Here is a 23,943-nt window from a genome sequence, read left to right as displayed (position 1 = left end):
GCCTGGGTTCCTTGGAGGAGGCAGGGAAGACTCAGCACAACCCTGGCCAGGTAGTGAGGGAGGGGGGCATTTGCACAGGGCCGCAAGGACCCTGTGACTGACGCACTGTCAGGATATTTCTCTGTGTCTCCCCATCACACACTCAGCTGGTTACCGGATATATGGAATGCAACCTTCTCATCCCCTGGGAGGTGGTGCTGAAAATTACAGAGGTGAGGCTCCAAGCAGGTGGGGAGAAACTTCACACTCAGCAATTTTCATGAGGCTCCACCACAAATGCAGAGACCCCTGCCTCTCTTTCCCCCATTAAAGCATTCATTGGCACTGAGGTCAGCAGGAGTGTAGTCTGGACAGAAGAGGTTGTGAGGGACCCTGTGTACAGCATGAGCCTCCCCATGACTGGAACATGTCCTTGTCTTGATGGGCAGAGGCCCCTGATGTGTGTCAAGGGAGCATGACCGATGCCCTGGCCATGGGTAACTCAATCACTCCCTAGAGGCAGTCCCCGAGGAGGGGCCTCTTTTCTCCTGTAGAGACAGGTACATCATCCAGTAGCAGGGCTGGGCACCCATAGGTGGCTGCTAACTAAGTGGGGACACTTTGCTTCCAGAAAGAGTCTCTCTGCTCCTATCTAATGCTCTAGCTTTGTCTTTCTCCCTGACAACTCCGTGCCTGTTACATCGTCCCTCTTTGCCTCTGTAAGACTGAATGTGACCTCACTCACACCACGAGGGTCCTTGTTCTGGCTCTCCTGAGGGTATCATCCATTGACATGGATGTTCACTGGGAGCAGTAGGGGGCATTCCCCTTGAGAGTGGGGATTCGAGGAAAGGCACGTTCAGCTTCAGAGGGCCTGTGGTTTTCTTGGGGGTAAACCAGGCGTTCCTCAACAATCATTGTCTGACCTGGGCCTCTGAAGGAAGCATGGGGGCTTCTCTTGTAGGAACCCTCCTGGGGCTCAAGTCAAAGTCCTCCCCATGGCCAGTACGCCCTATGGGACCTGCCCCTCGTTACCTCTCTCATCCAATCTCCTGGCTCTGCCTCCATCACGCTGTGACAGTCACATCAGCCTCCTCACTGTTTTCACACACACGACACTGAGTTCCACTCCCCACTTTTTCCACTGGCCATTATCTCTGTCTGGGGTACTCTTCTCCCAGAGAGGCATCTCTTCTAGGCTTTTGCTCAAAAGTCACAATCTTAGAAAGAACTTCCGTGACCACTCTTTCTAGACATGATCCCCTCTCTCTATTTCACTATCCCGATTTAATTTTAATCACGGCAGTTACAAACGCCTGAAAAATTACTTAGAGTTTGGGGGTGTATGATCCCAACAGAATGTACATTCCATGAGGGCAAGGTTGATTTTCTCCTTCCTAACACTCATAGTTGTGCTTCACACATACATGTGCTTCACACATGACTGAATGACAGAATGAATAAATTTAAACTCGTTGAGAGAGGCACAGCTAGACAGGCTGAGGATTCTGCTAGGGAACATATTCAGGGATGACAAGATGATGACAAAGCTGTGGTCTTTATCTCACCTACATGGTGTCCTTGGGTCCCCTTGGAGATGACCCCTTTTCTAACAGAATGGAAAGTCCTGTTGTCCTTTCACATATCACTCGCAGTCAGCGACAGAGGCCGTCCCCACGCCAGGCCTTCGGATTCCATTCTCAGTAGCTTTATCTCTTCTGCCAGTTGGGGGACTGTGGCCGCCTTTCCCCATGAGACCTATTCTGTGTTAAGCAGGAAAGCACAAACAAGCACCAATGCCAATGCTCAGCACAGAGAAAATTCTTTGAATGCTTCCTGTTACAATAGTGGCCACCACAGAGGAGTAATCTTCAGTTTATGAAGACTTTTTTCCGAGTCCAAGAGTGTGGCAATCTGTGGGGTTTTCCTCCTGACTTTGTCTTTCCACCCTTTGCATTATCATCCTGGGAAGGTTGGGGAATCTACGTCTGTTGTTCCCCAATCTCACCACCAAGAGGCGCTCGAGATGAAACAGTTTTGTCCTGGGATGTACCGCTGAGGGGTAGCGGTAGGACCACCCACTCTGGAAGGTACCATTGGGAGAGTGCGTGTGACAACACAGAGGGTCCCCTGACACGGCGTCGGGCATCGACCACAGTTCCCAGCGGAGGCACTCATGGCGCCACTGGGTCCAACCGCATTCGCTCCACTCCGCCTTCCCGCCGCATTTGAATTTGAGTGGACACTGATATTAAGCCGCAACTTTCTTTGTCTCTTTTCCAACTCCACCCCTTCGTTTTGACATGGTCACATCCAAGGTGGGGATGGCTCCAGAGCGAGAGATTGGCTGCCGCTTTGGGGGTAAGGCGACCGGGAGATGGCCGGAATTAGTTCTTCCGGAGCGCGAGTATACGCGGAAGTCCGGCTACTCCCGCCCTCCTTTTTCTCCTGCTCAGTTCCCATTGGCTGCCTGTCTTAGACAGGCACTGAGGTCGCGGAGCTGGACCTCTGGGCGCGAGGCGTGTGTATACCAGTGCGCCTGCGTTCGTTTGCCCGGCTTTTCAGAGTGTGCCATGTTTTCTCCGAGTTTTACCGCTTTTCCCGAAGGGGTTGAATGGCTGCCTTGGTTACTGGCGAGGTTCGGCACAGTCAGTGGCTGTGCAGGGCGACCGTGTTTCAGTCTTACTGAGCTCTCCCTCAGTCTGGATCAGATGGCAACGCGCGGTAAGTCGCACAGATGCATGCAATTCATGACCAGGGAGAGGTCTCAGGGCTTGTTTCGTGTCTCTCCCTGGAGAGTAACCTGGGTCAGGGAGCTTGGGGTTGTGTATGGCTACGTGTGACATCACAGATGCTGTTTTGGGTACGCTTGATCTCTCTGAGCCATTGGCCAGGATTGTGGGTGATGGGGTATTTGATCGGAGTGGATTTTGAGAGCCATAGTCCAAAGCCTCTAGGATGTGTGTGCCTGTGTGCCGGGATGTGCATTTTTGGAGCTTTGGGGCACTTGAGTCCCTGGGTGTGAGATCTCTGTGTAGGCGTCTGCGCCCCAGAATGTGAGATCTCTGAGCTTTTGATTCTGGGTCCCAAGTTGTGCTGTCTCTGAGCTGCTTTGAGGAGGGGTTTGTCTTAAGGTGGAAACTCTCAGCTGCTTGGGGTCTGCGCACAGGGTGCAGGTTTTCCATTTGTCTGGGAACTTTATCTGCAGGTTGTATGATGTTCTTGAGTTACTCAAAGTTATGTCTTTCTGCTTAGCGGTTTCTGTATTAACTTAGTAAGTGTCCGGAGTGGTTCGGAAGTCAGTCTCCGTGATGTGAAGTATCTGTGCGATTCTCATTTGTTTCTGTCTTGACGACCTTGGTCTGTTTGGAGGCTCTTTGTCGCAGTGTGTTTGGTCTCTGTCGTATTTGAGGGTCTGAGGCTCGAGTTGTGAGCTCTCTGTGCAGATACTCAGTGACCTTTTTTTGTGTGTCTGGGTATCTACCTGAGCTGTTTGGAGTCGTTGTGTTAGAAATAAAACCTCTTGAGTTCTTGGCTGTGAGGTCTCTGTCCAGGAGCTGAGGATTTGGAAGCTGGCAGATATGATTCCGAAGCCTGGAACCTGACATGCTGACTGTGTGTCATTGAGCGTGTATGATAATTAATTCAGTGGGGCCAGTGTCGGTCTTGGAGGGTACCTGTGCATGTTAGCGATGTGTGTAAAGGGCCTGGCTCCCGACTGTCCTTCAGCAAATGTTTTCTGAGCACCTGCCATATACCAGAGCGCTATTCGAGGAGTTTGTAACAGGACAAAACGGACCAAGTCTCTCGTTTCAGAGACCTGGTAGTCAGTAAGTAAATCAAGGGTGGGTGGCAGGCACTATGAAGAAAGATAATACTAGATCAGGGGAAAGGGGGTGTGTGGGGTATGATGTTATTATTTTATTCAAGATAATGAGGGAAAATCTCCCTGAAAGATGGCAATTAAGCAGAGATGTGGAGGAAGTGAGGGAGCAGGCCATGGGCTTACCTAAGGGAAGAGCATTCCAGGCTGAAGGAGCAATAAACGCAACAGTCCTGGCAGGGAAATCTACTTGAGGTGCTTCTGAATGTCAAGGAGTCCCGTGATGCTCTGAGTTTGTCATGTTTCATTGGGTTTAGCACTCATTGCAAAGGGTCTGGTGCCGAAATCTCTGTTTCTCCCACAATTTGTGGTCATCCGCATTTCACAGATGAAGGACTCAAGGCTCCAACGTGTGCCCTGCACCTTCTCTCCTAGCTATACCTGAAATTAGGAGTGAAACCTTCTGGTCCATGATGAGACAGAAAGCTTGAGTATACCAGCTGCAGGGATGATAGCATCCAGCTGAATGTCAGTCAGCCAGCGGATATCAGTTACAATATGGGAATCGCGCCTCATAACACTGCTACTCTTGATGCAGGGCAGGACTTAAGAAGGAGGAAGCAACTGGGGCAAAGGAGGGAGGCAGGAAGGAGAAGCTGGAGGACAATGAGAAAATAAAACCAATGGCTTCATCACATTGCTTGGATTTGGCCCATTTTACCTTGAGTAACTGGTTGTGTTAGAATATAGTCACCTTTTCTCTGTCCCTACCCATTTTTTCCCTCCCTTTGTCTGTTGTGCCAGGGATACCACCTGGGCCTGGAGATTTCTGTAAATTTTTCAACTACAAGCTCGATTTTTAAATAGATTATCTATTTCTTTTTGGCTCAACTTTGTTAGTTAGTTCCTTTCACCGAAATTGCCAGATGTAGTTATTATAATCATTCACAGAATCCTTTTAATTTCTGTGAGATCTGAAATCTATTTTACTTCCGATATTCGTAAGTGTTGTCTTTAGATATCTTGCTTTTTTTGGTCTACATGAGTAGACGTTTATGAATTTGTATTGATCTTTTGAAAGAGCCAGCTTTGGGTTTTGTTGATCATCTCTACTTTTTTTTTTTTCTGATATGTGTTCTGATCGCTATTTCCCTTATTTTGCTGACAGTCTCGCTACTAATGAGGTTTACTAAAGTCCCTGAGAGTTTCCCAAGCATAGTGAAAACGGACAGATTCTAGGGCACTATTGTAGCTGCACTAAGTGAGATGCACCGAGTGCGGATCATGAAATCTCCATTTTTCTTTTTTTAGAATTCCTCAGTTCTGATTGACATGGACAACTTGTCTAGGCACTACTAGAGCAGAGGAATGGTCTTATTTTGCCTCCTGCCAGGCTCTGTCTCCACTGGGAGCATGTGTAGGTGACAGGGGTTTGCTGCCTTCTCTGATGCACAAACCCAAGACCTCCAGTCTAGGAGACTCACTGACCTGCTGTCTGCTGTTCTGAGGAGGCTCTCAGACTATCCTTTCTACAAAACATCCTGATGCAGTCTTGCCAAGCCTCTATCTGAAAGATTTCTGAAGAAATCCGATTTCTATTTCGTGTGCATTTCTATGAGGTAAGATCAATTTGTGTTATGTGGTAGCTGTTATTCTACATATTTTGCCATAGCCGTTGGATCTTAGCCTTGACTGAATAAATACAGAACACACTGAGGTTTCCACAATGCCTCGAGACCGGTGGTTCCCTGACTGCTGGGCGACTCTGAGCAAGTAACATAGTGTCTCTGTGCCTCATTCTTCCATTAGCCACATAGAAGCACTAGCTTGGGTAAATTTAACTACTTCATGGGGCAGTGTAGAACACTGACCATGTTAAGACAGGGGAAAGTGTCAGAACAGTATGTGCCATATGGTACGTTCCCGGTCAATTCTAGCTGTTGTCATTACTGTAGTTAATATTATTGCTGTTCCACATTTCCCTGGATAGTGCTCCAGGGACACAGTGTCAAGACCACCTTTGACTCACCGCATGGACCTTGCAGCATCACTTCAGCCCTTCAGGGCCTCAAGAATGGATTGTATGAGGCATGGGGGAAGGATTTTTTTTTTTTTTTTAGCATAATGAGTATTCGGCTCTTCCTGTGGGGACATTGTGAAGCCTAAATACAACACTGAGGCTTCATCATGTGCTCGTATGGAAAAATTTAGTGCATATTCTCTATGCAGTTACAAGTCTAATGACCCCTTCCTATGATATGTATAATGACAGGAAGTAAGTGGTCACTGGCCAGTTATAGAACTAGAGTATATAAAGTTTTAAAAACCTTACAGAGGGTCATTTAAAGGCCAAGAAACTTCTTCACATAGGTTTTTTTTTATTTTGGCTTTCTTTTTATCAAGTGTAATTCCCCTGTATCAAATTCTGAAAATCTCAATCTAATGAAGATATGAAAATGTTAATAGTCAAACTTTCATCATTAATGCTTTATTTCTTGTTTAGTTTTCACATTGCCAGTTTTAGTGTGTTTCTTATTTCTTCTGCTAATATTCATGATTTTTAATCCAAGGGTAATGGTATGGATATTTTCTGAGGTAAATCATGAGGAGATCGTCAGCCATGATTTTGGATGGAGAGTCTGAGGATGGAACACGGGTGCTAGAGAGCGGAGTTGGGGTGGGAGGGGAAAAGGGTGGGGGCGGGGACGGGGGTGTGAGTACAAGCAGAAACGGAAGTGAAGAGAGGCAGGAAGATAAGCTCACCCTTCTGAACCGTGGTTAGCTCTCCATGTGTGCACGTATAATGAAGTCTTTGAGTACTCATCACAACACTATGAGGTAGCATTTTTAATGCTGTCATCCCTTTCGGCAGCTGAGGAAGCAGAAACACGTAGCGGTTAACGGGTGAATGAATTTACCCAAAGTCACCTCCCTGGCAAGAGCTGAGTCAGATTGGTGCCAGGTGGAGAGGAACAGAGACGTGTTGTATCTGACCCCCAATCTGGAACACATTGCGGTGTCTAGTGTACTCTGGATCAAAAGGCAGATCCACATGTCCATCCGCAGGAAACTTTACCGTGTACGGATTGAACACAGTGTCTCCTAAGTGCATGAAAGACCATGGGATGTCAGGTCAGCATGCACATATCACAGAGAACAGTTCCTGGTCCAAATAATAGATACAGTATCATGAAGACATTAACTCCCCTATCTCATACTTTTTAAAAATGAAGAGAACGGAACCTGGAAGGCAATAGATCACATATTAAGGGGTTTTTTCCCTCTCAATTGTGACATTCTAGGTAATTTCCAAATTAACCTATTTCTAGCTTTTAACAAATATTTATTTTTCATTGATTGATTATTATTTACAGTATTGGTTTGATTTCTGTCACACCTCAACCTGAATTAACCATAGTTTTCGGTGTACATATGTCCCCTCCCTCTTGAATCCCTCCCACTTCCCGCTCATTCCCACCCCTCTAGGTTATTACAGAGCCCCCGTTTGTGTTCCCTGAGTCATACAGCAAATTCCCATTGGCTATCTATTTACATATGTTAATGTATATTCATCCATGCTACTCTCTCCATTTATCTCACCCACTCCCTCTCCTCCCCTACCCTTGTGCACAAGTCTGTTCTCTATGTCTGCGTCTCTATTGCTGCTCTGGGATCAGGTTTATCAGTACCATCCTTCTAGATTCCACATGTATGCGTTAATATACGGTATTTGTTTTTCTCGTTCTAACTTACTTCCCTCTGTATAATAGGCTCTGGGTTCATCCACCTCCTTAGAACTGACCCAGATGCATTCCTTTTTTTCTATGGCTGAGTAGCATTCCATTGTATATACGCACCTCAGCTTCTTTATCCATTCCTCTGTCGATGGACATCTAGCTTGCTTCCATGTCTTGGCTACCGTAAATAGTGCTGGAGTGAACACTGGGGTACGTGTGTCTTTTTCAGCTTTGGTTTTTGGAAGGTCATATGCCTAATAGTGGGATTGCTGGGTCACATGGTGGTTTTATTCCTAGTTTTTTAAGGCATTTCCACACTGTCTTCCATAGTGACTGTATCAATTTACATTCCCACCATCTCTAGCACTTGTTGCTTGTGGACTTTTTGATGATGCCCATTCTGTCTGGTGTGAGGTGATATCACGTTGTAGTTTTGATTTGCATTTCTCTAATAATGAGCTTCTCTGGTGCCTCAGATGGTAGAGAGTCTTCCTGCAGTGCAGGAGCCCCAGGTTCAATCCCTGGGTCAGGAAGATCCCCTGGAGGAAGAAATGGCAACCCACTCCAGTATGCTTGCCTGGAAAATTCCATGGACAGAGGAGCCTGGTGGGCTACAGTCCGTGAGCTTGCAAAGAGTTGGACACGACTGAGCGACTAACACTCTAATCATGAGTGATGGAGAGCATCTCTTCATGTGTTTCTTAGCCATCTCTATGTCTTCTTTGGAGAAATATCTGTTTAGGACTTTTGCCCACTTTTTGACTGGGTTGTTTGTTTCTCTGGTATTGACTTGTATGAGCTGTGTGTATGTTTTGGAAATTAATAGTTTGTCAGTTGTTTCAGTTGCTATTATTTTCTCCCATTCTGAGGGTGGTCTTTTCACTGTGTGTATAGTTTCCTTTGCTATGCAAAAACTTTTAAATTAAATTAGCACCTAGTTATTTATTTTTGTTTTTATTTCCTTTATTCTAGGAGGTTTGTCATAGAGGATTTTACTATGATTTGTGTCATACAGTATTCTGCCTATGTTTTCTTCCTAGAGTTATATAGGTTCTGGTCTTACATTTAGGTCTTTAGTCCATTTTCAGTTTATCTTTGTGTGCGGTGTTAGGAAAGTTATGACCAACCTAGACAGCATGTTAAAAAGCAGAGACATTACTTTGCCAACAAAGGGCCGTCTCGTCAAGGCTATGGTTTTTCCAGTGGTCATGTATGGATGTGAGAATTGGACTATAAAGAAAGCTGAGCGCAGAAGAATTGATGCTTTTGAACTGTGGTGTTGGAGAAGACTCTTGAGAGTCCCTCGGTTTGCAAGGAGATCCAACCAGTCCATCCTAAAGGAGATCAGTCCGGGGTTTTCATTAGAAGGACTGATGTTGAAGCTGAAACTCCAATACTTCGGCCACCTGATGGGAAGAGCTGACTCATTGGAAAAGACCCTGATGCTGGGAAAGTTTGAGGTCAGGAGAAGGGGATGACAGAGGATGAGATGGTTGGATGGCATCACCGACTCAATGGACGTGGGTTTGGGTGGACTCCGGGAGTTAGTGATGGACAGGGAGGCCTGGCGTGCTGCGGTTCATGGGGTCGCAAAGAGTCGCACACAACTGAGCGACTGAACTGAACTGAACTGATGGTGTTAGGAAGTGTTCTAATTTCATTCTTTGCACTGAGTTGTCCAGTTCTTCCAGCACCACTTACTGAAACTGCTGTCTTGTTCCCATTGTATATTCTTGCCTCCTAAGTCAAAGATAAGGTGCCCACATGTGTGTGGGTTTTTCTCTGGGCTTTCTATCTTGTTCCCTTGGCCTTTATTTCTGTTTTTGTGTACTGTCTTGATGACTGTGACTTTGTAGTATAATTTGAAAGCAGGTAAGTTGATTCCTCCCGCTCCATTCTTCTTTCTCAAGATGACTTTGGCTATTCAGGGTCTTTTGTGTTTCCGTACGAACTGTGGCTTTTTTTTTTCTAGTTCTGTGAAAAATGCCATTAGTACTTTGATAGGGATCACATTGAATCTGTAGATTGCATTTGGTAGTATAGTCATTTTCACAATATTGATTCTTTCTACCCAGGAACCTGGATTATCTCTCCATCTGTTTATATCATCTTTGATTTCTTTCATCAAATTATAATTTTCTGTATATAGTTCTTTTGTCTCCTTAGGTAAGTTTATTCCTAGATGTTTTATTCTTTTTGTTGCAGTGGTGAATGGAATTGATTCCTTAATTTCTCTTTCTGATTTTTCATTGTTAGTATGTAGGAATGCAAATGATTTCTGTGTATTGATTTTGTATCCTCCGACTTTGCTAAATTCACTGGTTAGCTCTAGTAATTTTCTGATAGTATCATGGTATTCTATGTACAGCATCACGTCATCTGCAAACAGTGAGTGTTATACTTTCTTCTCTTCCGATCTGGATTCCTTTTATTTCTTTTTCATCTCTGATTGTTGTAGCTAGGACTTCCAAAACTATGCTGAATAATAGTGGTGAAAGTGGACACCCTTGTCTTGTTCCTGATCTTAGGGGGAATGCTTTCAGTTTTTCACCATTGAGAATAATATTTGCTGTGGGCTTATCATATGTGGCCTTTACTATGTTGAGGTAGGTTCCTTCTATGCCCATTTCTTGAAGAGTTTTAATCAGAGCCAATGCCCCCACAGACTGAGGGGTCCACAGGTCATGATTTTAGAGCCCCCACCACTTGATTTACACTGGGTGACTCTGCAAACCCTCCAACCCCTCTTGCGGATACAAACACACACAACAGCACAGCAGAAATTGTGAGCCTGTCTTTGTCTCCTGAGGTAATTGCAGATTTGTGGACTCACTACCCAGAGTTGTCACTGGCCATCCTTTGCTCATTCTTGTCCTGAACAGGGTCACCGCAGAGATGCGTGGACCAGTCTCCCCTAGACTGTAGACGTCTCCTGCCTCCTCTTCTCGTTGTTAGACATCTCATGTTCTTTCGCCTTCATCTCCCATGTCAGCAGGGGGCTGGGCCCATGCACATACACGCAAACACAGGTGACACAAGCACACACCTGTACACACGCATGTGCAAGGCACAGGGACACAAACAGGGAACAAATGTGTCAGTACCTGAAGAACCAGTGGTTCACACGAAATGCAGTGATTTCATATTTCTCATAGGAAAATCCATTCTGATCTTCAAATGTGAAATATACAGAAGTCCAACTTCCATGAAAGAGTGTTCAAGCCTAGATTTTGATAGAAGAAATACAAAGAATTCCATATTTTGCGAAGAAGCAGTGGTGCACATATTTTCATTTGTGAAACAGAGAGAACTCCAATACCATATAGGTTCTCCATATCTTAAGAAAACCAACGCCATGATTTTCGTCTGTGAAATATAGAGATTTCCATATTTAATGTAAGGAAGTCACCACCCAGATTGTCATATATGAGGTATAGAAAATACCATATTTCATGTAAGAAACTCAGCATCCAGATTTTCCTAAAGTGAAATACAAAAAGTTCAATATTTCATGATGTAAATTCAGCACTGACATTTTCATATGTAAAATATAGAGAATTCCATTTTTAACTGAGTAAAATTTCACCCTGATTTTCATATGTGAAATATACCGAATTCCATAGTTTAGGTAGTAATATTGGTGCACAGATTTTGATATCCAGAATATACACAATTCCGGATTGTACATGGGTAAATTAGCACCCAGTTTTTCATGTGTGACATACATAATGTTAAGTACTGCCTAGATGAAAATTTGAGCAGAGATTTTCCTATATGATATATAGAAGATTTCATATTTTGTGGTAAATGGGTGTCCAGGTTTCACATGTGATTCTATAGAGAGAACTCCACATTTCATGTGGGAAAATTGGCAACTGTATTTTCATATATGAAATATAGACTTCAGGGTTTTTTTGTATGAATGTCTGGGATGGGATTTCCTTATATGAAAGATGAAAAATTTCTTATGTCATGTGTGAAAATCTGTTCACTGATTAATATATGTGAAAAGTAGAGATTTCATATTTCATGTAGGTAAAGTTTTTCCCAGTGTTGTATAATGTGAAATATAGACAGTTACATATTTATGTAATAAAATCATAAGATTTTCATATATGAAAAATACAGAATCCCATGTATCAATATAGCAGAAAAACCCTTCCTCCAATTATCACCTGTAAAATATACAGAAGTCCATATTTCATTTAGGAAAACTTCTAATGTGATGTCCACATGCAAAACACAAAATTCCACATTCACATTTGAGAAACTATGCCTACAAAACCCATGCTAATATTTTAATATGTGAAGTTTAGGGAATTTAATATTTAGTGTAGGAAAATGAAAGTCTATATTTTCAAATGCTAAACACAGAGAATTCCATATACCATGTAGGAAAATGTGAAGCCAATATTTATAAATGTGATACGAAGAATTGAACATTTCATTTGTGAAATGTAGAGAAATACATATATTGTAGAACACACAACGCCAATATTTTCATATGTGAAATATAGATTAGTCTATATTTCAATCAAGGAAATCTGTGCTCAGATCTTTTATATGGAATGTAAAGAGTACCACACCTCATGTAAGACAAGCTCTATCTAGATTTTCATTTGTGAAATGTACACATTTCGTATTTCTGGAATGAATATTTGCTACTGGAATTTCATATTTGAATGATAGAGAATTGTACATCTCTTGTCAGAAAATTTAATTGAGAAATTCATTTATGAAAGTAGAATTCCATGATTCAGCAGGAAAATGGATACTCAAATTTTCCTATGTGAATAATACAGAATTCCCTATGCTTGCAGGAAAATACGTGCACATATATCCATATGTGAAGCAAGCAATATTTCATATATCATGACCAAACATATACAGCTAGATTTTCAGACATGAAATACAGATTTCATACTTCCTGGAGAAAATTCTGTACCCATATTTTCGTGTATGAAATATAGAAAGTTACATATTTCCTGTAGGAAAGTCATCTTTCAGGCTTTCCTATATGAAATATAGAGAATTCCATATTTGAAGTGGGAAAATCTGCACTAATACTTTAATACAAGAAATGTACAGAATTTCATATTTCATGTAGAAAATCTGCACCTAGATTTTCAAATGTGAAATATAAAGAATTCCATTGTTCGTCAAGTTAACCTGCCCTCATGTTTTGCAAGGGACATACAGAGAATTCCATATTTCATGTGGGAGAATCTAAACCAAGATATTCATATATGACATGTAGCGAATTGCACATATTATGGAGCAAAATCAGGGTCCACATGTCATATAGGAAATATAGGGATTCTATATTTCATAGAAGCATATCTAAGGTAAGTTTTCCATATTTGAAACATAGAAAATTCCATAATTCATGTAAAAAATTTGAACTCAAATTTTCGTATCTAAAATATACACGTTTCATATGTCATGTAAGAAAATCTGTACCCTGGTTTTCATATGAGAAATGAACAAACGTCCATATTTCATCTCAAAACTTCCTCATCTTGTTTTTACTTGGGAAATATAGAGAGTTCCATATATTTTCTAAAATATCTGGCCTGAGAGTCCCACATACGAAACGTGGAAAATTTCATATGTGATGCGTGAATATCTGTACACTGATTTCTATATGTGAAATATAGAGATGTCATAGTTCAAGTAGGAAAATCTGTTCCCAGATATCTATATGTGAAATTAGAATTACATATTCTATGTCAAAAAATCATAATTAAGGTTTTCTTATATGAAATATGCAGAATCCCATATAGCAATATAGCAGAAAATCTACACTTAACTTATCATCTGTAAGATATACATGATTTCATACTTCATTTAGGAAAATCTGCACTCAGATTTCCACACGTGAATCATACAGAATTATATAATTTCACAGTTGAAAACCTAGGCCCACAACACCTGTGCCAATATTTTAATATGAGTTCTAAGGAGAATTTAATATTTAATGTAGGTTCCTGAATGTCTATATTTTCCAAAGAGAAACACAAGAGAATTCCATATGTCATGTGCAGAATGTGCACACAGATTTTAATAAGTGTAAAATAAAACATTCAGTATTTAAGCAGGAAAACCTTTTTCCAGATTTTCATATAGCATATTGCATGTTTCATGCAGGAAAACCTGTGTCTAGATTTTCAAATGGGAAATATAGAGAGTTACATATTTAGTGTAGAAACATCAGCACCCATGTTTTCATATGTGAAATACAGAGTATCCCCAAACAAGGAGATCTGTGTCCATATTTCTTTATGTGAAATATGAAATATACCAACTTTCATGTAGGAAAATCTTTACCTAGATGATCATTTATGAGATGTACAAATTTCCTAGTTCAGTAATGAAAATTTGCCTCGGTGTTTCATATTTGGACTATGGAGAATTATATACTTCATGTCCGAAAATCTTAAGTGAGATTTTCATTAGAAAACTGCAAAATATTCCATACTTTATTCAGGAAAACATGTGCTCAAATTTTCCTATGTGAAGAATACAGCATTCCATGTTTATGTAGGGAAAAGAGTGCAGAGATATCCAGATGTGAAACATACAATAGTCCATCTATCATGACCAAAAATATACAGCTAGATTTCCAAACATAAATACAGATATCAAATTTAATGTAGAAAAAACTACACCCATAACTCATATGTGATATAGAGAAAATTGCATATTTCATCATTCAGGAAAATCATCATTCAGGTTTATATATGCATAAAGCAGGGCATTCAAAACCAGTGCTCTGGAACAACCCATAGGAATAGGGTGGGGAGGGAGGTGAGTGGGGCTTAAGGATGTGTGGGACACATGTATACCTATGGCTCATTAATGTTGATATATGGCAAAAAGCATCACAATATTGTACAGTAATTATCCTCCAGTTAATACAAATAACTTAATTTGAATTCAAAAACGAAAAAAGTGGAAGGAACTCTACTCAGTGCTCTGTGGTGACCTAAATGGGAAGACAATCCAAAAATGAAGGGATCTATGTATGCCTATAATAGATTGACTTAGATGTACAACGGAAACTAATATAAGATGGTAAAGCAACTCCATTCCAATAAAAATTGTTTTCAAAATATAACAATTCAACTATAGCTCCAGCAGTGAATGAATAAATGGTTCCCCCATTTGCAATATATATGTCTGAGGGGACATTATGCTTTTTAAGTATAATATTTCAGTTAGAGGAAGATAAAAACTATATCATCACATGATATTGTTAGTTAATTTACCTGAGTTATAGAAACAGAGTAGAATGTGATTATCTTGGGCTAGTGGAAATAGACCATGATGGTCTAAGTTACCCACTTTCAGTCAAAGTTTGTATAATCTCACCAAGGAAGATACTGTAATAGGGGCAAGATGGGCATGGAGCTGCCGTCCTTAGCTAAAGACCATAGAGGTTAGAAGACCAGGTCCACCAATAGTCAGCCTCTCAGCAGAGTGTAGTAAAAGGTATATTTCAGCCTTCGTCCATGGCCCTCCAGGTCCTCTGGCCTTGGTCTGGGTAGCAAGGGGTGGAGCCTGGGGACAGGCCAAAGGCCGAGTCTTGCAGAGGTCCAGAGACCTTGCTAGAGACACTCACTGGCCTGGCCCAGGGTTCAGAGCACTAGGCAACCTACCTCTGCCATCCCCACCTCCATGACTCAACGCTTGCAATAATCTGATTGGGTCAGAGTCTACAAGACCCAGCTTCCCCCCCAAAGTTAGGGTAGACTGAGAAGACTGAGGGCAACTGTGGGCTGGGCACCTGGCTCCCTCCTTTAAGGTGGCTGGGCAGGGTATGGGGACCTTGGTAAGAGGAGGGCCCAGAGACTGAGAGCTGCATCTTCAGCTGTGACTGGCCACTGGTGGGAGGACCAAGACTGGGTGCTGGATGAATGCTCTCAGGCAGGATAATCAGCTTGCCCAGGAAGCCCCTCCTCCTAAACAGGACCTTGGAGTGTGAAAGTCAAGCTTGGAATCTTACCTTTCAGCATTGAGACTAATATTTGTTTTGCTAGAGGTTTACAGGAACACAGTTACCTCACTATGACTTTTCTTCAAGAATAGAATATCTGACAGCAAGAAGGTTGTCAGAGCTAATCACATTCCTCCCTCAAGTTTTGTATAAGTGGGCATTCTTGAAAGTGTTTGGAAAGTTCAGGATTGTTAAAGGCATAAGCCACCCATCTCCTTGCATGGCCCTGCAAGAAAATGCTCTCTTCCTTAAACTGCAATGTTCTGATGTTGTTTGTCTAACTAACCCATGGGTACATCAGTTCAGTTCAGTTTATTCAGTCAGTCAATGTCAGTCGTGTCCGACTCTTTGCGACCCCTTGGACGGCAGCACGCCAGGCCTCCCTGTCCATCACCAACTCCCGGAGTTTCCCCAAACTCATGTCCATTGAGTTGGTGATACCATCCAACCATCTCATCCTCTGCCGTCCCCTTCTCCTCCCACCTTCAATCTTTCCCAGCATCAGGGTCTTTTCAAATGAGTCAGATCTTCGCATCAGGTGGCCAAAGTACTGGAGTTCCAGCTTCAACATCACTCCTTCCAATGAACACCCAGGGCTGATCTCCTTTAGGATGGACTGGTTGGATCTTCTTGCTGTCCAAGGGTCTCTCAAGAGTCTTCCCCAACACCACAGTTCAAAAGCATCAATTCTTCCACGCTCAGCTTTCGTTATAGTCCAACTCTCACATCCATACATGACTCCTGGAGAAACCAAAGCCTTGACTAGATGGACCTTTGTTGGCAAAGTAATGTCTCTGCTTTTTAATATGCTGTCTAGGTTGGTCATAGCTTTTCTTCCAAGGAGTAAGCATCTTTTAATTTCCTGGCTGAAGTCACAATCTGCAGTGATTTTGGAGCCCAAAAATATAAAGTCTGCCACTGTTTCCACTCTTTCCCCATCTATTTGCCATGAAGTGATGGTACCAGACGGCATGAGTTCTCTGAATGTTTAAGCAAACTTTTTCACTCTCCTCTTTCACTTTCATTAAGAGGCTCTTTAGTTCTTCTTCACTTTGTGCCATAAGGGTGGTGTCATCTTTATATCTGAGGTTATTGATATTTCTCCCGGTAATCTTGATTCCAGCATGTGCTTCATCCAGCCCAGCGTTTCTCATGATGTACTCTGCATATAAGTTAAATAAGCAGGGTGACAATATACAGCCTTGATATACTCCTTTTCCTATTTGGAACCAGTCTGTTGTTCCATGTCCGGTTCTAACTGTTGCTCCCTGATCTGCATACCGATTTCTCAAGAGGCAGATCAGGTGGGCTGGGGTTCCCTTCTCTTTCAGAATTTTACACAGTTTCTTGAGATGCACACAGTCAAAGGCTTTGGCATACTCAATAAAGCAGAAATAGATGCTCTTCTGGAACTCTCTTGCTTTTTCGATGATCCGGCGGATGTTGGCAATTTGATCTCTGGTTCCTCTGCCTTTTCGAAAACCAGCTCAAATATCTGGAAGTTCACGGTTCACGTATTGCTGAAGCCTGGCTTGGAGAATTTTGAGCATTACTTTACTGGTGTGTGAGATGAGTGCAATTGTGCGGTAGTTGGAGCATTCTTTGGCATTGCCTTTCTTTGGGATTGAAATGAAAACTGACCTTTTCCATAGTAGGGAAGAAGTATTAAAAAAAAAAGGTACTTGACTGCTTTGCATTTCAGGATCCATCCATTATGATCCCCATATTATTGTGCTTGCTCAGAAATTTGTTGTGAGCATTGAGTAAGTACATATTGGAACACTTAGAACAGTACAGTGGGTATATTTCTGATGACAGTGTACAATATATAAAATTTGTTTTTTTCCAATACGGTCATTTTGGTTATTTAAAAAGATGATTTCTAAAAATGTGAGATACCCTTTTACTTGCCACTTATAGGCTGTAAAGAAATAATTTCCCATATATTTTAATAGAGAGACTCATATGATACTATTTGTTTAATATTTAAATTTTGCATGGAAATAAGCACGGTTTTCTCTATGCAAAATAACTTGTTTTAGGACAGTAGTATAAACATCTAAAATGTTAGAGTCTAACTCCAAATTTTACCAAATGAGGTTGTTCTAAGTCAGATCCTGCCCTAATTAATACAACTTTTCTTTCTATCGATATTATCACTGTATTTTCAGCACCAAATATGGTACCTGGTGCATCATCTGCTACTGCTACTGCTAAGTCGCGTCAGTCGTGTCCGACTCTGTGCGACCTCATAGACGGCAGCCCACCAGGCTCCCCTGTCCCTGGGATTCTCCAGGCAAGAGTACTGGAGTGGGTTGCCATTTCCTTCTCCAGGGCATGAAAGTGAAAAGTGAAAGTGGAGTCACTCAGTCGTGTCCGACTCAGTGACCCCATGGACTGCAGCCCGCCAGGCTCCTCCATCCATGGGATTTTCCAGGCAAGAGTACTGGAGTGGGGTGCCATTGCCTTCTCCAGGTGCATCATCTAGGTACTCAATAAATATTTGGTGAATGAAAGAATCTCATGCTCAACTAATTTTCAGTCTTTGTAGATGAAATCATTTTAATTATACATTATATGATCTAACAGAGAGATTCAGTTCCAATGTGGGATATTATCTGTTTTTAACACTTACTCAACAAAGTTTTTAATATCCAAGTAATTCATTCTTCTAAAAGAATGTGAGAAGTACAAAACATTAAATAAGAAAATATGCCCCAATCCCCAACTCAGAAATATTCAACTACTATAAGCACTTTGGTCTTTCCTTTATTTGCATTTTTATATGTATGGTTTTTTGATCAACCTGACTAAAGTCATACATTGCTTTTTTTTCAGATTACATGAGATAGATATTATAATAAGCCTTAAAATATTTGTGAATATTTATGGATTATTTAAAAAATAAGTCAACTTATTTTAAAATTTCTGTTTCAGTAAAATGATCAACCTTTCAGTTCCTGATACAATTGATGAGAGAGCAATCAACAAGAAGAAACTCACACCATTCATCATTCAGGTATGCACTCTTCTCCTCTCCTTCCATGAAACTATTATTTGAGGACCTGTTTTACAGACTGAAGGCTCTGCATTTTGCATTGTCTCATTTAATTCTTACAACAGCTCTGAGTTGAGGATTATTTTCCAGATTTCATAGAAGCTGAGATGCAGAAAGATTTCAGAGCTGTACCAAGGTTAATAGTGCTGGAACTAAAGTTCAAATCCAGGTGTAACTGCAAAGCCCTATATTCTTTTCATTACATTTTGCGTTCAAACATACAGAAATAAGCAAGCATGTTTAAGCTCTTAGTTAATTAGCATGCTTGAAGAATAGAAGGCTTTTATTTTCCATCTCGTATTAGGGCGTTATATAGCAGTATTTCCTCATGCAAGGCCATCTCTTGGGATGAGGAGATTCAGAACTTCTAGAACTCTCATGTGTATTCAGTAGACCTCTCATTTAGGCATTTTAAAAAATTCAACACATAACCCACATGGATATACTTACTCTAGTAACTCAGCCTTTTCCTTTAGGGTCGGTATCTTTCAATCGAGGCTAACTAAAAATGCTGTTAACTTGCCTTGGAAATCTGGAAAAGACTATAAAAATGAGGATAGATTTGTTTTAGCTATGCTTTTAACACCAAAGCTTGGATATTACTTTCTGTGGATCATGTATGGGTAAACTTAATACATAATGTCATTACTGAGTGTTATTTCAGTGAAGGGAGAAAAAGACTGTAAAAAAACAGAAAGGTCAAGAAGCAAGTGTTATAAATTGGCTGTCTTGCAGGAAAACTTGAACTTGGCACTGAATTCAGCTTCTGCCATTGGATGTCATGTTGTGAACATTGGTGCAGAGGATTTGAGGGCTGGGAAGCCTCACCTGGTTTTGGGACTGCTGTGGCAGATCATTAAGATCGGTTTGTTTGCTGACATTGAATTAAGCAGGAATGAAGGTAATGAAACACAGTCATGATCTTGAAAATTGTTTATTGGTTATTTTTTTCTAGTCATGCAGACTGTCACGCTTTCACCTAATTGAGGTGATTAGATGATAATTAGAATTAACAGAAGGTAATGTTATAGTGTTATTCAGGAAAACAGCCTAATTATAACTTTCTTCTTTAGTAGTAATTAACATTTGTCTGGCTCTTTAGAATTCATTTCACAATAAAGACACGAAAACCCAGAGAGTTTAAGGAATTTGTGCAAAGTTCTTTTCTGCTCTACTCACATAGTCCCCACCCCATTACCACCCTCAGGCACACCATCTCCTATTAATTTTAATACCTTTTCTATTCTATTATAGATTTAAGACTCTTCAAAAATATTCTAACCTGCCCTTGATGGTCTCATATTTCCTGAATTAGCAGAAGCACCGTTTTTATAGCATAGGGTTTGATATCACATCATAGACTTGTAGAATGTATAAGCATATGTGATACAATTGTCCTAAGGTCCTAGGAAGTGCTACACTGTCCTCTCCTTTTGAAGTTTAAAATATTAAGCATCACTCCAAATATTCACGTTTTTTTCCGGAAATCACCATATCAATCTTCAGTTACTTTGGGGGAAGAATATATATTGGGAGTTCTCAGTATTTCAGGGTCTCACAATACCTGTCAACAGTCCTATTCTGCACATTTATCCAAGACTTTATGATACTTAAAATTTTCAGTCCACTCAAAGTGGGCTGTATTTAAACAAATAAAATTTTTCTAGTTGCTAGCCTCTTCAGAGCAGTGTTTATCTTGTTAGAGTTAAAGTCCATTGAACAAGGAAAGGAAGACAACAAAATTAAACTACATTGGCTCGTGTAATAAGTCAAATGATTTATCTCTGACAAGGTCTCAGGTGCAGGGAGGTCAGGCTGTTTAATCCTTTCCAGCCTTTTGACTTGGAGATGGAGAGCATGAGGAGGTTTCTGTACAAGTGACAATGTTGCCTCTGCCTTTACTTAAATCCCTCAGTGCCAGAGTGACATGGTGTGAAGTGGAGTCTATGAAAGATGAAGTTTGCCCATTAGAGATATTACTTAGACCTCTTTGGAAGTCAGGCAGTTTTAGTCTTCTTGTTCAGTGTAAATCTCCTTTTATCCTATGGGAGGGAATTATTGCATAAGGACTATACAACTTCTCCATAAAAACAGTACCTAAATTTAGACAATTCTCTGTGCAGATGCCCAAGCTTCTACCTCTTATCTCTGGGGATATTTAACCAAAAACCCTTGGCTTCTTCTGCACATTTAATTCAATAACAAAAAAGTGTTGAGGAACCTTTACATATTAGGTGCTATAGACAATGTAAAGTTGAATTCTTTTTCTTTAAAAACAGGTATGGCAAAAGCCACTACAATATTGTAAAGTAATTAGCCTCCAATTAAATTAATTTAAAAAACCAGGTGTAACATTTCAAGAGTTAGTTATGCTTAAATATAAATACCATAGGGTTTGAATACTCTTTAAATCAAAAGGCTCCAAAGTTTTAAACATACTCCCCCAAGCCTCTGATTTTAATATTATTTAAGAATAGTTTATGTAAATATATGACATAATGTAACAATGTTCAACTTAAAGCTAGAACTTACTTGGTATTTGGAATGTGATGAATAATCAAGATGTTAAAATATGTAATGCTGTGTATTCTTGTAATTAAGTGTTTCTATCTGTATCATCTTATAACTCATTATATACTTTCATTTATCTTTATTATTAGACTGTGAGTACCTGAAAACCAGGAACTAGGTCACAGTACTTTTTGTACCTCTGTTACTTACTTAACAGAGTGTCAAAAGACTCAATAAACATGTAATGACTGTTACCATATAATGTATCGGTTGGGTTTTTCTTTTTTTCCTTTGTAGCCTTGGCTGCTTTACTTCGAGATGGTGAGACTTTGGAGGAGCTTATGAAATTATCTCCAGAAGAGCTTCTGCTTAGATGGGCAAATTTTCATTTGGAAAACTCAGGCTGGCAGAAAATCAACAATTTTAGTGCTGACATCAAGGTAACTGTTTAGTTAAATACTTCAGTTCAGTTCAGCTGCTCAGTTGTGTCTGACTCCTTGTGACCCCATGAGCCGCAGCACGCCAGGCCTCCCTGTCCATCACCAACTCCCAGAATCCACCCAAACCCATGTCCATTCAGTCGGTGAAGCCATCCAACCATCTCATCCTCTGTCGTCCCCTTCTCTTCCTGCCCTCAATCTTTCCCAGCATCAGGGTCTTTTCCAATGAGTTAACTCCTTGCATCAGGTGGCCAAAGTATTGGAGTTTCAGCTTCAACATCAGTCCTTCCAATGAACACCCAGGACTGATCTCCTTTAGGATGGACTGGTTGGATCTCCTTGCAGTCAAGGGACTCTCAAGAGTCTTCTCCAACACCACAGTTTAAAAGCATCAATTCTTCTGCACTCAGCTTTCTTTATAGTCCAACTCTCACATCCATACATGACCACTGGAAAAACCATAGCCTTGACTAGACGGACCTTTGTTGACAAAGCGATGTCTCTGCTTTATAATATGCTGTCTAGGTTGGTCATAACTTTCTTTCCAAGGAGTAAGCGTCTTTTAATTTCATGGCTGCAATCACCATCTGCCATGATTTTGGAGCCCAGAAAAATAAAGTCAGCCACTGTTTCCACTGTTTCCCCATCTATTTCCCATGAAGTGATGGAACCAGATGCCATGATCTTAGTTTTCTGAATGTTGGGCTTTAAGCCAACTTTTTCGCTCTCCTCTTTCACTTTCATCAAGAGGATCTTTAGTTTTTCGCTTTCTGCCATAAGGGTGGTATCATCTGCATATCTGAAGTTATTGATATTTCTCCCAGCAATCTTGATTCCAGCTTGTGCTTCCTCCAGCCCATCGTTTCTCATGATGTACTCTGCATATAAGTTAAATAAGCAGGGTGACAATATACAGCCTTAACCGTTTAGTTAAATACTTGACAGGGACATAATAACATGGAGACTTCAGGTCAGCTTAAAGGAGGGAAAATCCTATGAGTTTATCACCCAACCTTGTTGCCTCTAGGCCCTGATGGTAGATTTCAGTAGAGAGACTGAGCCAAGTAAGAGCACCAGCACTAAGTCTAGCTTTCATTTTGTGGAAAGGGGTTTAAATATTACAGTGCTAACATTTTCTATTCTGCCTACTGTTCAACATGCTGTACGAAAAGATCGGCAGTCATGACTTCTGTTCCTAACTGCCTTTCCCAGGCCTCAGTGGATCTGTGTTAGTAAAGGCCTAGAGAGAAAGGGCCTCAGGATTCCCCATTCCCTTTCTTATTTGGCTCCTCTTCTGTCATGTGCTCCCTCCTTCAGGCATTCAGTTCTTGGGGGTAGTTATATACTCTTATGTATGTTTGTATTTCTTACCTCAACCCTGCCCCTATTTTTTAAATTTAAATATATTTTTAAAAATGTTACAATGTTATATTTGTTTCTGCCATACCACAACGCAAATCAGCCATACATTCCCCTCCCTCTCTGGCCTCCTACCCCTCTCCCCATCTCATCCCTCCAGATCATCACAGAGCACCAGACTGGGCTCCCTGTGCTACACTGCAACTTCTCACCAGCTATCCATCTTACACTCCATAGTGTGTGTGTGTGTGTGTGTGTGTGTGTGTGTGTGTGTGTGTGTGTGTATATATATATAGATGCTACTCTCTCCATTCGTCCCACTCTTTCCCTCCCCCACTGTGTCCACAAGTCCATTCTCTGTATCTATGTCTCCATTCCTTCCCTGTAAATAGGTTCATCAGTGTCATTTTTCTAGATTCCATATATATGTATTAATCTACTATATTTGTTTCTCTCTTTCTGACTGACTTCACTCTCTTTAACAGGCTCTAGGTTCATCCATCTCACTAGAACTGACTCAAATTCGTTCTTTTTTATGGCTGAGTAATATTCCATGGTGTATATATACCACATCTTCTTTATCCATTCATCTGTTGATGAACATGTAGGTTGCTCCCATGTCATGGCTGTTGTAAATACTGCTGCTATGAATGTTCGGCTTCCCTCGTAGCTCAGTCGGTAGAGTCTGACTGCAATGCAGGAGACCTAGGTTCAGTCACTGGGTTGGGACGATCCCCTGGAGAAGGAAATGGCAACCCACTCCAGTATTCTTGTCTGGAGAATCCCATGGATAGAGGAGCCTGGCAGGATACCGTCTATGCAGTCGCAAGAGTCAGACACAACTGAGTGACTAAGCACACGTGAATATTGGGGTACATGGATCCTTTTCAGGGTATATGCCCAGTAGTGAGGTTGCTGGGTCATATGGTATTTATTCCTGGTTTTTTAAGGAATCTCCATACTGTTCTCCATAATGGCTGTATCAGTTTACATTCCACCAACAGTATAGGAGGGTTTGCTTTTCTTTACATCCTTTCCAG

The 23,943-nt window shown here is 41.2% G+C and overlaps 1 protein-coding gene across 2 annotated transcripts in view; it reads left to right on the top strand.

The window, feature by feature from the left end:
• Nucleotides 1-2,534: 2,534 nt before the first annotated feature.
• Nucleotides 2,535-23,943, top strand: part of LOC145537116 (plastin-3-like) — a 37,328-nt gene continuing 15,919 nt past the window's right edge. The window contains exons 1-5 of one of the 2 annotated variants that reach the window (XM_081567816.1): nucleotides 2,535-2,703; nucleotides 5,114-5,421; nucleotides 18,473-18,554; nucleotides 19,329-19,494; nucleotides 21,402-21,544. In XM_081567816.1, coding sequence (XP_081423942.1) covers nucleotides 5,417-5,421; nucleotides 18,473-18,554; nucleotides 19,329-19,494; nucleotides 21,402-21,544 — 396 coding nt within the window. In that variant the 5' untranslated portion in view covers nucleotides 2,535-2,703; nucleotides 5,114-5,416. The remainder of the gene's footprint in view (nucleotides 2,704-5,113; nucleotides 5,422-18,472; nucleotides 18,555-19,328; nucleotides 19,495-21,401; nucleotides 21,545-23,943) is intronic. The other variant, XM_081567817.1, reaches the window with a different exon arrangement.

The sequence above is a fragment of the Giraffa tippelskirchi genome, chromosome X, assembly GCF_054371585.1.
Source record: "Giraffa tippelskirchi isolate mGirTip1 chromosome X, T2T-mGirTip1v1.2.pri, whole genome shotgun sequence".
Classification (NCBI taxonomy): Eukaryota; Metazoa; Chordata; class Mammalia; order Artiodactyla; family Giraffidae; genus Giraffa; species Giraffa tippelskirchi.
Note: the sequence above shows the minus strand (reverse complement) of the source record. Positions and strands in the feature narration are given on the sequence as shown.